At 58.2% G+C, this 13,363-nt stretch overlaps 1 protein-coding gene across 4 annotated transcripts; it reads right to left on the reverse strand.

The window, feature by feature from the left end:
• Window positions 1–413: 413 nt before the first annotated feature.
• LIMD2 (LIM domain containing 2) lies at window positions 414–12,843 on the reverse strand. Of its 4 annotated transcripts, none has more exons than XM_038162904.1 (5): window positions 12,742–12,843; window positions 3,904–4,041; window positions 2,176–2,220; window positions 1,611–1,750; window positions 414–1,142 (listed from the first exon to the last, which is right to left on the reverse strand). In XM_038162904.1, exons 2-5 carry the CDS (start codon window positions 3,943–3,945, stop codon window positions 983–985), a joined length of 387 nt encoding a protein of 128 aa, XP_038018832.1. In that variant the 5' UTR covers window positions 3,946–4,041; window positions 12,742–12,843; the 3' UTR covers window positions 414–982. The 4 variants fall into 4 exon arrangements, with proteins under 4 accessions (XP_038018832.1, XP_038018831.1, XP_038018834.1 ...); XM_038162903.1 differs by lacking the exon at window positions 12,742–12,843 and adding an exon at window positions 12,269–12,593; XM_038162906.1 differs by lacking the exon at window positions 12,742–12,843 and adding an exon at window positions 11,876–11,898.
• Between the last annotated feature and the right edge of the window lie 520 nt (window positions 12,844–13,363).

The raw sequence follows: 13,363 nt of genomic DNA on the forward strand, positions 1-13,363 counted from the left end.
CTGGTGAATGCCTTTTGAGGGTGGTCTGGGCTCAGTTTGGAAGCTGGTGGAAGGTTCCAGCTGGGCTGTGCAGCTCGCAGGGCAAGACTGATGTGGAATTTAAAATCCTGGTTCTGTTCCCAAAAACTTGGGGGCTCCAGGGGAAATTCTGGTCAGGGCTCCGCATCCTGGTCACTTCTGCCTTGTCCTCATGGTGTGCAGGACCCCTCTGAGCACTCCCCAAAGAAGGGAGGGCTGCCTCTTTCCCTTCCCTCCCTCCCCCTTCCCCCAGCCTCACTCACACACAGGTACCCAGGAATATTTCCCTGATCCTGCATGGACACAAGCTCTTTCTGCACTGCCTGGGCAGTGAGAGGCCGACCTGACCACTGTTCCCACCTCCCCAGGCCCCTGGGAACACAGGACAAGACAGAGAAGGCTGGGAAACCTTGTATTACAAAAATAAAGGCGCGCAGGTGAAGCTGCCGCGAGGCTCCAGCGCAGAACGTACCAGTGGAAGGCAAATATAAAAAACACACACTGAAACCGTGGCAGGGCAACATCCTTAAGGCTGAACCATCCCAGCAGAACTGAGCTGATGTAAACCAGGGACCCTCCTCATCCGGAGCCCCAGCAATGCAGGGCTGGTGCGGCGGAGCTGGGAGCGCTGCAGTGGCTCACAAGCTGGATAAGCCCCCAGCTCATCCCTTTTCCATGGTGACAGGCCTGAAATGGATCAACAGGGCTGGGGGTCCCATGGGGGGGGGCATTGCTTCTGCTCTGATCTCACTGGGGAGAGGGGCCTGCAGAGAGAGGGCTTCAGGTCTGGGGGCTGCACGCTGGTCACCTGTGCCCTGTCCTTACGGCCTGCAGGACCCCTCTGAGCACCCTCCAAAGGGGGGCTCCCCCTCTCCCCTGCCCCAGGTCCTGCTCTACATCAGCTCAGTTGGCCCGGCTCAGCTCCTCCGGCTCTGCGGGGCTCCGGGGGCGGGGCTGGCCCCGCTCACGCCGACTTGGTGCCGCTCTCCACCTCCTTGTGCACCCACAGCTCCTTGTGCTGCCTGCGCCCGAAGCCTTCGTCGTAGTTGCCTTTACTCTTGAAGAGCTGCTGGAAGTGGGGCTTGCAGTAGAACTCCCCGTGGAGCGCGGCGTAGCTGCCCAGGCTGGGGAGGGAGGGCAGGGTTAGCTGGGCAGGGAGACTGGGCTGCAGCCCGGGGAAAGTGGGGGGGCTTGGGGACACCGGGACAGCAGAGGGGGCAACGTGCAGGAGGGGACCCTTAGAGCCAACAGCTCCCTCCCACCAGCAGAGGCTGTTGGGGGCTGCTGTGAGTAGAAATGGGGGGTCCCAGGGGAGCTCAGCCTCGGCTCTGAGTCCTCTAGAAGGAGGCTCTGGCTCAGGTCCGTGTTCCCCTGGGGTTGCTCTCAAGGGGAAGCATCTCTCCTTCTATACCAGGTAGGGTTTAGCTGTGACTTGGGCCCAGGTGTGCAGATAAACCTTTGCTCTGCTGGGATGGGTGGGCTGGGGGTCTTTGGCTACTGGCCAAGCAAGGGGCTGTGATGGGGGGGGACTATTTGGGAGGGTCTCGGCAGAGCTGCAGTGGCTGTCCCGCCGTGGGGACAGCCTGGCTCACCTGAGCTTGGTGTGGCAGTGCTTGCAGCAGAAGCAGGAGTTGTGGAAGACGAATTTATCGGCCACCAGGCGCTCCATGGGGTACACGGTTTTCTGGCAGGCAGTGCACATCTCCTTCACCTGCGCCTTCAGGCTGAAGGACTGGCCAAGGGCAGAGCAAAGGGAGACAGAGGATGAGGAAGGAGTTTGGGACGCCCTAGATCCCCCCACTGCCCTCTTCCCTGCCCTCCATTCACCAGAGCACTGGGGAGCAGGAAGCAGCCCCATCTCCCTCACCCTCCCTGGGCCACTCCACTGATGCTGGGCTGTGTTGGAGCTTGGCCCAGGGGCTTTTGGCCCTTCCACCCTTGCCAAGAATCAGCAGGATGAGGCCCTGGCACAGAGCAGCTGGGGCTGCCCCTGGATCCCTGGAAGAGTCCAAGGCCAGGCTGGATGGGGCGTGGAGCAGCCTGGGACAGTGGAAGGTGTCCCTGCCATGGCAGGGGGTGGGACTGGATGGGCTCTGAGGTCCATTCCACCCCAGGCCATTCTGGGATGGTTCTATGGTGTAGAAAAAGCAAAGGTACCTTGGAGCGCTGCACTGTGCTGCCTCCTGAGCTGCTTTTGGCCTCCTAAAAAGGGAAGGAGAAAGCAAAATGAGAGCTTAGCACAAGACCCTGACAAAACCCCTCTGTGACCTGCACCTGTAAACCACCACCTGTGAGCCATGCGCCTACACACAGCAGCTCTGCTGAGATGCTGCTCGGAGCAGGGTAATCCATCCTCTTGCTGGAGGTGCACAGGGCAATGCTGCCCCGTGGGTGCTTGCCCGGGCTCAGGGGGCAGTGGCCCATTCCCCCTGGGCATAGGTGGGTGCCCCTCGCTGTCCCAGAGCCTCCTGGGGCCGAGGTTTTGTTTCCAGTTCCTCTGCCCCGGTTCAGCCCCTCAGGCTGGGGCTGAGCAGGAAACGAGGGGCACAGCCCTGGGGGTGTGGGGAGGGCACGGGCAGAGCTCTGAGCTCTGGGGCTGCTGCAGCACCAGGGCACAGGCCCAAGCCCCGAGCAGCCTCCACCCGTGCCTCAGGTTTCAGGGCAGGGTCTCTCTGCACCCTGTCCCATCTGCAGCTGCAACAGCTCAGCCCTTCCAAATCCCCCCTGCTCCCCCCTCACCAGGGCACATCCTGCACCCACCCCACACCTGCTGGGGCCCTGACAGCCACCCCAGGAGGTTCACCCTCCTTGGCACTGATGGAAGTGCTCCCTCCTTCCCAAAGGCGGGACGCAAGGGGCACTCCAGCAGGGTGACCAGTCAGGGCTGGCTCATCCCCCTCACGCCTTGTTCCCAAGGTCAGGGCAGTGTGACCCCAGGACATCCCCCCAGGATGCCACCCTCCTGTCCCCGTCCTTCCTCTGGCTGCAGTTTGGCTCTGCCTGCCCAGCACTGCCCCTCTCTGCCCCCAGGCTGATCCCCACCCCCGTTCCTCCCGCCTTGTCCCTCCCCATCATTTCTCCTTTGTATTTTTGGAAACAGTTTGTCTAAGAGAAGCGCAGGAAGCTCTCCCCTCGCCGAGCTGCCTCCTCAGAGGTTTCCCAGCTGCTCTCACTGCCTGAGGTCAGGGACATGATTTTCCTCTCAGTCCCACGAGGCTGGAAGCAGGAGCCAAAGTCAACAGTGGGACAAGGGCAGCGAGGAGGCTCTGGCTGTGTAAAACCAGTTGCATCCCTTGGCACCAGGAGAACAACCACAGGTGCTCTCCTGGGGTTAGGGTTTAAGATGCTGTTTGCAGGCTCAGCTGACCAGAGCTGAGGAAAACGCTGCCTCTCTGGAGCTGATCCATCCGTTCCCAAGGCTACAGCAATGCAGGGCTGCTCGTCACTTCTCGGCAGCCTCCTGGCTGGCCAGGCACGCTCTCCATTCCATATCTGATAGATCTTCCCTCGGGGAAGGGCCGTATCCTGTCCCAGCAGGAGATGTTCTTGAACCTTTATGTTTTTCCATCTCCAATCACTCCAGCCCTCGGCAGCTGGAAGGCTCTCAATTGTGATCACGGAAAGCCATGGAAACACAAACAAACAGACAGCAGCTCGAGGAGCTCTGGATGGAGCAGAGCCTGAGGCTGGCGTCCAGTGTGCTCAGCAAACAGCACCTTCTGCTGGAACATTCCTGTCCCCAGTTCTGTTGTTTGAGTAGCTGTGACTGTGCCTCTGATCACCCTAAAATGTCAGGCCAGGAAGACAGCTTCTGTGCACAACCTTCCCCCCCTGAGAACCCAAACCCAGCTGAAATTCCCATACAAACCCCAGGATGCCACGTACATGAGCTGGGGCTGGGCTGGCGGCTCCCGTGGCCTGGAACATGGCTCCTTTCCCTTGCCCCTCTGTTCAATCCTCAGCTTGAAGGCTGTGGGGTCGATGCTCCCCGCAGAAGTGTCGAAGACAGACCTCTTGCAACACCTGGAAAGGAAATGTCATCAGGAGTGGGGCTGGTTTCGTCACCAAACCCAGCAGCCCTGCAGGAGCTGGTGCGTGCTCAAAGCTCCCTCCAGGGTCAATCAGCCTCGCTGGGCTGGGCCTTCCTGGGGGAGCCCAGACATTGAGGCACAGGGAACTGGGCAGGAGATGCAGGTCTGGAATACTGCAGCTGGAGGGTTTGGGGCTCTGAGCACCTGGAAGGTGATGGGATGGCTTCTACTCCAAACCCATGAGTGGAAGCACCTGCCAGGCAATGGCCTCGGCACTGGCAGCAAGGCTGGCCCCAAGCCAAGGCAGCAAAACCAGCACCCCACGTTTCACTAATGCAGCCACTCAAGGACTGGGGTTGCTGGAGGAAAGACTGTGATTTTAGTCTAATTTTAGCCCAGAAAAGTCTCGCTGATCACAGCTCAGCAGAGCAAGTGATGGGGATTTTGTCTTCTCGAGGAGCCCACGGTGCCTTTAGGCTGAGCCCCGTGTGATGTGCTGAGTGCCTGGGAGGATGAGGCTGACAGGGCTGGGACCAGCACAGGAAAAAAACACCAGCATTGCAAATCACCCCTTTTGGTAAAAAAGAACTAAAAAGGCACTGACAGCTCCTCAGGGGGTTTTCCCCGCCACACTTCACCTTCAAAACACCCGTGAAAGATGAGCCCTGGTTTGAATACAGAGGACAGAGCTGTGGGGCTGAGTGATGCTGCCAAGGGAGGAGCAGAGCAGTGAGAAGGAGGGTGAAGGGGTGGCTCTGCAATGATGGGGATGAGCTGGAGGCTGGAAAACCAGTGCCTGCCTCGGCCTGGGGCTGCTTTCCTGTCCTACTGAACCCCCTTGGCCTCATATTGCCACCCCAAAAACCTGCCTGCTACCCAAGGACGGGGCTAGACACTGAGAAAGCCCCAAGGAGAGACATGTCGGGGTGGAGGGCTTGGGGCAGGGGCATCTCCTCAATGCCCACCTCCCAGGGACATTTGCAAACATGTCCTGAGTTGTAGGGGGCTCTTTGGCTGCCAAACCCCCAGCAGCTGACAGCAGGCTTGAGTTACATCCAGCAAAGCACCTAAAATTCATGGCTGCTTTCAGAGTTGAAAGATCATTTCCCCAGGTCCTGGGCACTCGGTGTGTGCCCCTCACAGCCCTGGGGCTGGCACAGCCCTGGTTGCAAAAGTTTCACAGCCTCAGCTGAGGCTCAGCCCTGTTCTATCAGAATCATTTCCCGTCTCTCTGTGGTTTGGTTGTTATTTCCTGCTCTCCCAGCTTGCTCGCAGGCAGCTGCTGCTGAGCCCAGCATCTGCTGGGGGCCAGGGCCCACCCCCACAGTCCCTCCCTGCCCCCATCCCTGGGACAGGACCTTCTCTTCGTGCCTCCAGGGTCTGTCGGCTCCTACAGCCCCACACAGACCCTGCAGGGAACATGAGGGACCCAGGAAACCTGGTGTCCCCACTCCACACACCCCTCTGAAGAAGATGCACAACCCTCCCCCTTTTCACCTGCTTTTCACCTTCACCCCAGCCTCTGTTACAAACATTTGTCCTCCCCCAGCTTCCCCTTCCTCGCAGCTCATCTTCCTCCCCTACCCCAGCCACCTTCATCCCCGCAGTTTTTCCCAGACTCCCCAGCACCCCACACCCCCCCTCGTGCCCTTCCCCAGCAGCTGCTCCAGTGGAAGGTGTCCCTGCACATGGCACGGGGGTGGGACGAGATGAGCTTTAAGGTCCCTCCAACCCAAACCATTTGAGGGTTCTCTGATAAGCCCATTTTTACTTCCACCCACTATTTGTTTCTCTGCTCCTCATGCCCCCAAACCCCTCTCCCTTCAATTCCACCCACTTATCCCCTCCATGGCAGGGTGTTTGCCACCCAGCCCCTCTGCCCTCCTTGCTCAGACCCTCTGAGAGGTGCCCGTGCTTCCAGCAAGCCCCTCGCTGCAGCTGCTGCCCCAGGAGCTGCTGAACCTCCTTCCTGCTGCAGGGCAGGAGGCAAGAGCAGAAATCTCAAAGGGGAAGGGTGTGCTGGGGTGATAAGGGAAGCAGAACAAGTGAGAAACTGCAAGAGGGATTCTTGGGGGCTCTCAGCTGCTGTCATGGCTCTTCCCAGGAGCACAGCGTGGGGCTGGGGCCCAAAGCAGCCACCTGCAGCCTCCAGGGGAGGGGGAATGTGGTGGCACAGGCAGTGCTTAAGGACACGCTGCCACACTGATGCTACAAAGCCTTCACAAGGGCTCGGGAAGCCTCGGGGCTCACTGGCTTTGAGGGGAGCAGCAGGCACGTGTGACAAAGCCACAGCCGTGCCCCACAGTGGAGACTGGCACCATAACTGCCAGATCTGACTGTTCCAAACCTGTGGTCCCTAAAGTCCTTAGCCACTTGCACAGCCTGGGAAGAGCAGGAGCGAGGACTGTCCTCCTCTCCAGGTCATGCCAGCAGCTTCAGGTTTTTGGCTTAGGACAGGGTGAGAACCCCTTTGCCTTCCAGTTTCTCTCATCCTGCCCCTTGTAGCGACTGACGGCTCCAAGCAGGGAGGAGTTTGAGGGGAGGAAGGCAACACTGCTCCATCACAGAGCTTTTCCCCAACAGCCTCCTGCATCCCCTCCCACCTTCCTGCTTGACCCTGGGGCAGATGGAGGGAGAGGGAACATCTGGGATGGCCCCTCCAAGGGAGTCCCTTAACCTCAGCCTGCCCCTGAAGGATCAGGTTTCCTGCAGCCAGGAGGGTGCAGGGAGCCTCTCCCGGTTCCCCTCTCCAGAGGGGCCAGCAGGGCTGTCCCCGGTGTAGATTCACCTGTACCCAGCAGGGCTGTCCCCGGTGTAGATTCACCCGTACCCAGCAGGGCTGTCCCCGGTGTAGATTCACCCGTACCCAGCAGGGCTGTCCCCGGTGAAGATTCACCTGTACCCAGCAGGGCTGTCCCCGGTGTAGATTCACCTGTACCCAGCAGGGCTGTCCCCGGTGTAGATTCACCTGTACCCAGCAGGGCTGTCCCTGGTGCAGGCCCAGCCGTGCCCAGCCGTTCCTAACTGGCCCGTTCCCCGTGCAGGCCCAACAGTTCCTAACAGGCCCAGCCGTTCCTGGTGCAGGCCCAGCCGTTCCTAACTGGCCCGTTCCCCGTGCAGGCCCAACAGTTCCTAACAGGCCCAGCCGTTCCTGGTGCAGGCCCAGCCGTTCCTAACTGGCCCGTTCCCCGTGCAGGCCCAGCCGTTCCTAACTGGCCCGTTCTTGGTGCAGGCCCAGCCGTTCCTAACAGGCCCAACAGTTCCCCGTGCAGGCCCAGCCGTTCCTAACTGGCCCGTTCTTGGTGCAGGCCCAGCCGTTCCTAACTGGCCCGTTCCCGGGGCAGGCCCAGCCGTTCCTAACTGGCCCGTTCCCGTGCAGGCCCAATGGTTCCTAACTGGCCCGTTCCCGGGGCAGGCCCAGCCGTTCCTAACTGGCCCGTTCCCGGGGCAGGCCCAATGGTTCCTAACTGGCCCGTTCTTGGTGCAGGCCCAGCCGTTCCTAACTGGCCCGTTCCCCGTGCAGGCCCAGCAGGCCCAGCCTGGTGGGTTCCGGCAGGGAAGGAGCGGGAGCGCGGAGGGCGAGGGGCCCCTCTCTGCCAGATGGTTCCCATTAGCAGCCCTGGGAAGGGTTTGTTTACTGCAGGGATCACTGCTCCATTGCAGGAGGCTTTCCCAAAGGCAAAGCACGGTGTGGGGGATCCAGGCCCCCTTCCTCCTCCATCCTGGGGGGACGTGGAGTGTCCCCAGAGCACACGAGGCACGGGCAGGGGAGGCAGCTCGGAGAGGCCGCCAGGCCTTTCCCCAGGAAATCTTGGCCTGAGCTGGTGGCTGTGGGGATGGATGTCCACGAGATCCTGTGCAGGATCAGTGAAACCACACACAGGGCAGCGCTGACCCTCCACGGCCATCATCCCTCTCAGCTGGCCAGTGTGAGGAAGAGGGGAACAGCAGCTGGAAGAGCCCATCTCCTGAGCCAGGGAATCACCCAGCTCCCAAGGCTCAGCTTCTGCAGTCTGGGGGTCTCACAGCTGACCCACACCAAGAAACCAAGTGTGGTGCAAGGCCAGCATCAAACAGGCCAGAGCCAGGCACAGCAGTGCCAGGGAAGGGATGATGGAGCGAGCCCAGTGGCCACAGCTCCTGCTTTAGGCATGGAATCCTTTAATTCTGCTTCAGGTCTTGGCTCTTGTATGGCTTTGAGTCAGCCACTTGACCTCATGGTACTGGGGACCCAGGGCAGGTCCCTGCTGGCTCAGCACAGGGTGGAGGACTTCAGGGGAGGAGAATCCAGACATTTCTGGGGACACCCCTACCCTGCTGGTGAGATTCCTGGGGAGTGGCCTGACCCTGCCTCACCCCACAGCCAGGAGCCACCAGCCTGCTCCACTAATCCCCTTTCCATCCACGTTCTGCCTCTTGAGAGGCTGCCAGTGGGCAGGAAATCTGCGGCCGAAATGCTGAGGGATGCTGACAAGGAATAGTTGTGGGGAGGAACAGGGCTGCCTTTGTCAGGGCAACAATGGGGGACCCACAGGAGTGAGGGAGAGCCCGAGGGAAGCCCCTGCCCACCCGCTCCCCTCTGCCACTTTCATCCCTGCCTCCCCTGAGGAGGAAGTGCACAGCTCTGGAAGCACCGGGGGACTGGGCTGGTCCCTTCCCTGCCTCTCAGTGTGGGGCCCACAGGCCAGAAGGATGTTACTGGGATTCACCTGCTTTCCAGAAGTAGAAACTGAGGCAGCTGTTGCCTGAGGTTGTGGCTGTGTTTAATGGCATCCATTAAAAATATCATGATCTGAAGGAGATCCCAGGGAGCAGAGACTCCCTGTCTTGCTGGGAGTTTAGACAGAGCAGAGAGGCACAGCAGAAATCCTGCCAGGAGGATGAGAAGAGGCTTTCCCAAGCAGAGACAAATTCTCAGTAGTGCCAGACAAAAATTGCAGGTTGAGAGGTTCAGGCTGGACATCAGACAGAAGTGCTTCACTGGGAGAAACTTTGGAAGCCCTGCAGAAGGGACTAATGAGGTGCAATATCAACCTGCTGCAAACAAGCACAATAGGCAAACAGAAGCTCATGGCTTCCCTGCCCTTGGCAGATCTTCTCTAATCTCTTCCATAAACCATGCTCCACCTGGAAACATCACCTCCTGGTCTCCTACTCAAATGCACATCCATTTACCATTAGACATTAGTTCTTCTCCTGTCATATATTTGCCTCTCAGAGGGATTCATAAAGAGTAGCCACATTCAGGAGAAGCAGATTCCTCTTAAGCTGTTCTCACCTGGTGGGCTCTCTGGTGCCACAGCCACCGTGGTGGCCCGATGCAAACAGGTGAGCTGCTCTGGCAGCTCCACACTGGGAGATCTCAGACCTTGGTATTCTGATACAAAACTCCAGCACCCCTGAGAATCCCTGGCCTGCTGTGTCCTTACATCCCTCCTTGCAGAAGAATCCAAGTGTCTTCCTTGCATTTTGCTCTCTTTTCCCTGTCCTTTTTCCTGTCTCCACCTAAAATAATCATTTCCTTGGGGCTCTACCATGAGGCCTTGTTGTTTCAGAAGGCATTTATCATATCCAAGGAAGACACTGAGCCAGCGTGACATGATCTGTGTTAAAACCACCCAGCATTTTATTCTGCTTCCCAACAGCACATCTGATTACTCTTCCAGAACATGTTCTAGAAACCAACCTTTCCTTGTACTCCAGTTAATGGACCTGTAATTGCCTGTAATTTCCTCCTTCCTCTAACACAACCTCCCGGTGCTGCCTTGGCTGATTTCCTCTCGTGGAATATCACCTGTTACTCACCAGACTCTGGGCTGGCGTTTCCTGTGGTGGAGTCCCCACCCCTGGAGGGGCTTAAGGCCGTGGGGAGGTGGCACTTGGGGACATGGTTAGCAGTGGCCTTGGCAGTGCTGTGGGAATGGCTGGACACTTTGATCTTAGAGAACTTTTCCAGCCTGAAGGATTCTCTGATTCCATGGGGTGAGCCCATCTCTTGGGCCCTGAGAGACCCCACAAAAAGCTTTTGCTGTTTCATCACCTGCAGATGCAGTAAGAGCAGGAGTGGGTCCAGTTCCAGGCACTCCAAAACACAGCACAACCCCTTTCCATGGTCCCTGCCTCCACATAAACCCTACAAAAGCCACTGTTTGTTGTCCAAATGCAGATTGTATAAGAAGAAATCACAACCAAAATCATTTTGATAGTTAAATCTCTCTAAATATCATTCTTTTTGAGCTGCCCCAGCTATTCTCAGCCTTCATCTCTATCCTTCCTTTTAGGATCCAAGGTGCCATAGAGCCCAGAACAGGATCTGGTTCTCTGAAATCCACATGATTGCAGTGGAGCAATGAGTGTGCTGGGAAAAGTAATCCCTGGAGAGGCACATCAGAGGATGCTGAGGCATCTTGCCACTGAAAACCCTGAGCTGGACATATGGAGAGGGTTATGGGCACACCACAGGAGTGAGAAATACGTCTAAAGTGTGCTTAACATTGATACTGCAATAATCCTTTTGTCCAGATTTAATGTTTTCCATCCCAGGGCTTTTGCTAAGAGCGAGGTAAGCGCTGCAACACCCCCAGATGGCAGATAAAAATGACTTTACTGGGAGGGAAAAGCAGACATGGGGACAGACTTGGGGGGACATGGCAGCTGCCTGGCAAAACCCTGCAAGAGCTGAGGGTGGGAGAAAAGGAAAATAAAAACTTCATCACCCTCCAGGAGCAGAGGGGTAGTTGAAGACTTCCAGGAGTTACCCACTGAAGGAAATCAGAAGAGGGATTCCCTTCCCTAATGAGAAGTCTCCTGGGATTTTTGCTGACCAAAAAAGGTCAGGAACCTGTTTTTAAGCTGTTATAAGAATGGAGATGCATCCTCCACGTTGCAAAGCCCAAGAGGTTGGTTCTGACAGACCCTCAGTTTGGACCTGGGAATTTGCTTCTTGCAGGACTCCCATTTAAAAAGGACATTAACACTGGGACTGTGTCAGACTAAGCTTGGTCGATTGCCCTGCAATTATTTTGTAATCTACATTAATAATGCTGCAGATGTGCTAGTCCTGGCCTTAAACACACAACAGCTCAGCTGAGGCACCAGATGTCTTCCCTGTGAGAGCCCTCACACGACGTCTTTGGTGGACAAAGCCCAATTTTCAAGGCTGGATTACCGGCTTTTTTTCAAAACTGATACCCACACCATGAAAAAAATCAACAGAAAATTGATCATAAATATGATCTACAAGGTATCTTAGCTTGTTTGAAGTGATCCAAGGGGATTAGACAGATCAGGCTGGCTCAAAACACAGTAGTTACAGCACCAGACTGGGACTTGGGCGACCGGGGCTCGATTCCTAAATCTGCTGCTAATTTTGGGTGGCAGTGGATAAATAAATTCGTTTTTTCTGTTCCTTTTTTTCCCCCCCTCCCCTCGATGAAAACAGAGCTGCTCTCCTTTGTGAAGCCCTGGGAGATCCCTGGCTGTTAAGGGTTATGTCAGAGCCCAGGGCATTTGTGTTGTTATTAAATCTCACAGTCATGCAACAGCCTCCCCAGGGAAGTGATGAAAGACCTGTCGCTGGAAAGGTTTAAATGCAGGCAGGATGAGGCGGTAGGAGACACACCACCGGGAATTGGCAGGCATTAACGAGGGGGGATAAGGGAGTCGGGATCTAACAGGTTTTTCTTCCATCTCTGCTCTTTCTGATCAGCTTAATAAAACGGATCTGTCCAGCCGCCCTCCGGCATGTACTGCAGCACACAACAAAGAGGCGGCGACAGCCCGAACGGGAGCGTGAGCCCCCAACTACGCCCCAAATAAATACTCACCCCCGGAGCGGATCCAGCCAGCACAGGCCTGCTCGCCCCACCGGCTACCAGCCCCTCGCCCGGGGCTCCCTGGGCACGGGGAGCTCGCCCCGCTGCCCAGCCGGTTCCGGGGCTCCGCTGTCCCCCGTTCGAACCCCAAACCCCCTCCCGCACCCCGAGGCCGAGCAGCTGCCGGTGCTGCGGGGCTGGGGGCAGCGCAGCCGCTCCCCGGGCTCTCCCCGCGCCTCTCCATCCCCGCTCCGGCCCGCCTGCCTCCCGCTCCCCCGGCTCCCCCAGCCCGGCGTGCTCGGGAACCGGGACCCCCCCGGCAGCTGCTCCCCCCCCCCCCCCCCCCCCAGCCCCGCTCCCGGCATTGTCTCGCAGCCGCTCCCGCTGCGCCCGAGCCGAGCTCACCGCCGAGCAGGAGGGTCCGCAGGGCGGGGCCGTGCCGTGCCGGGCCGTGCCGTGCCGTGCCCGGGGCTCTGCCGCCCGTGTCCCGCCGCAGGGGCCGCGGCCGTGGCCGTGCAGCGGAGCCGCTTCCTGCGCTCCCCGCGCCGGCTCCGAGCCCTTTTATCGCGGGGCCGCAGCAGCGATTGGCTCTCGGCGTCGAACCGGCTCCCAGCCGCTCGCTCCTTTGTGTGGAGCCAACCTCTAACCCCAAAGCTTCCCCGCTGCCTCGGCTCCCAGCTCTCTCTGCCGGCTCGCCCGCAGCCTCCCCGATCCGACAGCGCCGGCCCCGGGGCGACCCTTCGGCTTTCTGGCACAGAGTGCAATTACCCCCCCGCCGTTAATTAGCTCTTCCAGCTCTCTCCCATGAGCTGCGTGTGCAGATTGGCTTCGCCCCAAGCTTTGGACCCGGCCCTGGGCTCTCTCTGCGTGGCACTCACCCACCCCGGTAAGGGATCCTGTAGCATCCCAAAGGATCCAGCCCTCCAGCGTCTGCAAAAGCCACATTTCCCACACCTCAGCTCACTGCTTGCATAGGAAGGATCTTATCAGGCAGCAGCAGGAAAGGAGGATTCCAGTGCTCCCCACTCGTCACCCTCCAGAGGGGTAAAACTGATCTGTGGTGGTTTCAGAAAGCCAGGGTTTATTCCATGGAGAGCTGATGAGCCGGGCGTGGGAGCGGGGCTGTGCAAGGGGAGTGGTGGGTCTGCCGGAGCAGGGTCCCGTGGGCTGAGCAAAAGCACTGCCTGGACTATAAGGGCAGCTTCTCATGGTGCTTGGAGGGCTGGGATTTCCCCAGGAGCAGGGCAAAACATCAGAAATAAATATAAATATTAATAGTTAAAACATGGAGGTGGTGTCACGCCAGCTGAGGAAGCCAGAATGGCCATGGGTGAGGAGAGAGGCAGCAATAACCTGTAGCTCTGAGGACTTTGCCTTAAGCTCTCAAAGCCCTCCAATGGGCCATAAATGGAGGAAAATATACAATGGAGTGATGGGAATATCTCTGAACATGATGATGCTGGAACAAATACTCTGGCTCCTGAACACAGTGTGATGCCA

The sequence above is a fragment of the Motacilla alba genome, chromosome 27 (assembly GCF_015832195.1).
Source record: "Motacilla alba alba isolate MOTALB_02 chromosome 27, Motacilla_alba_V1.0_pri, whole genome shotgun sequence".
Classification (NCBI taxonomy): Eukaryota; Metazoa; Chordata; class Aves; order Passeriformes; family Motacillidae; genus Motacilla; species Motacilla alba.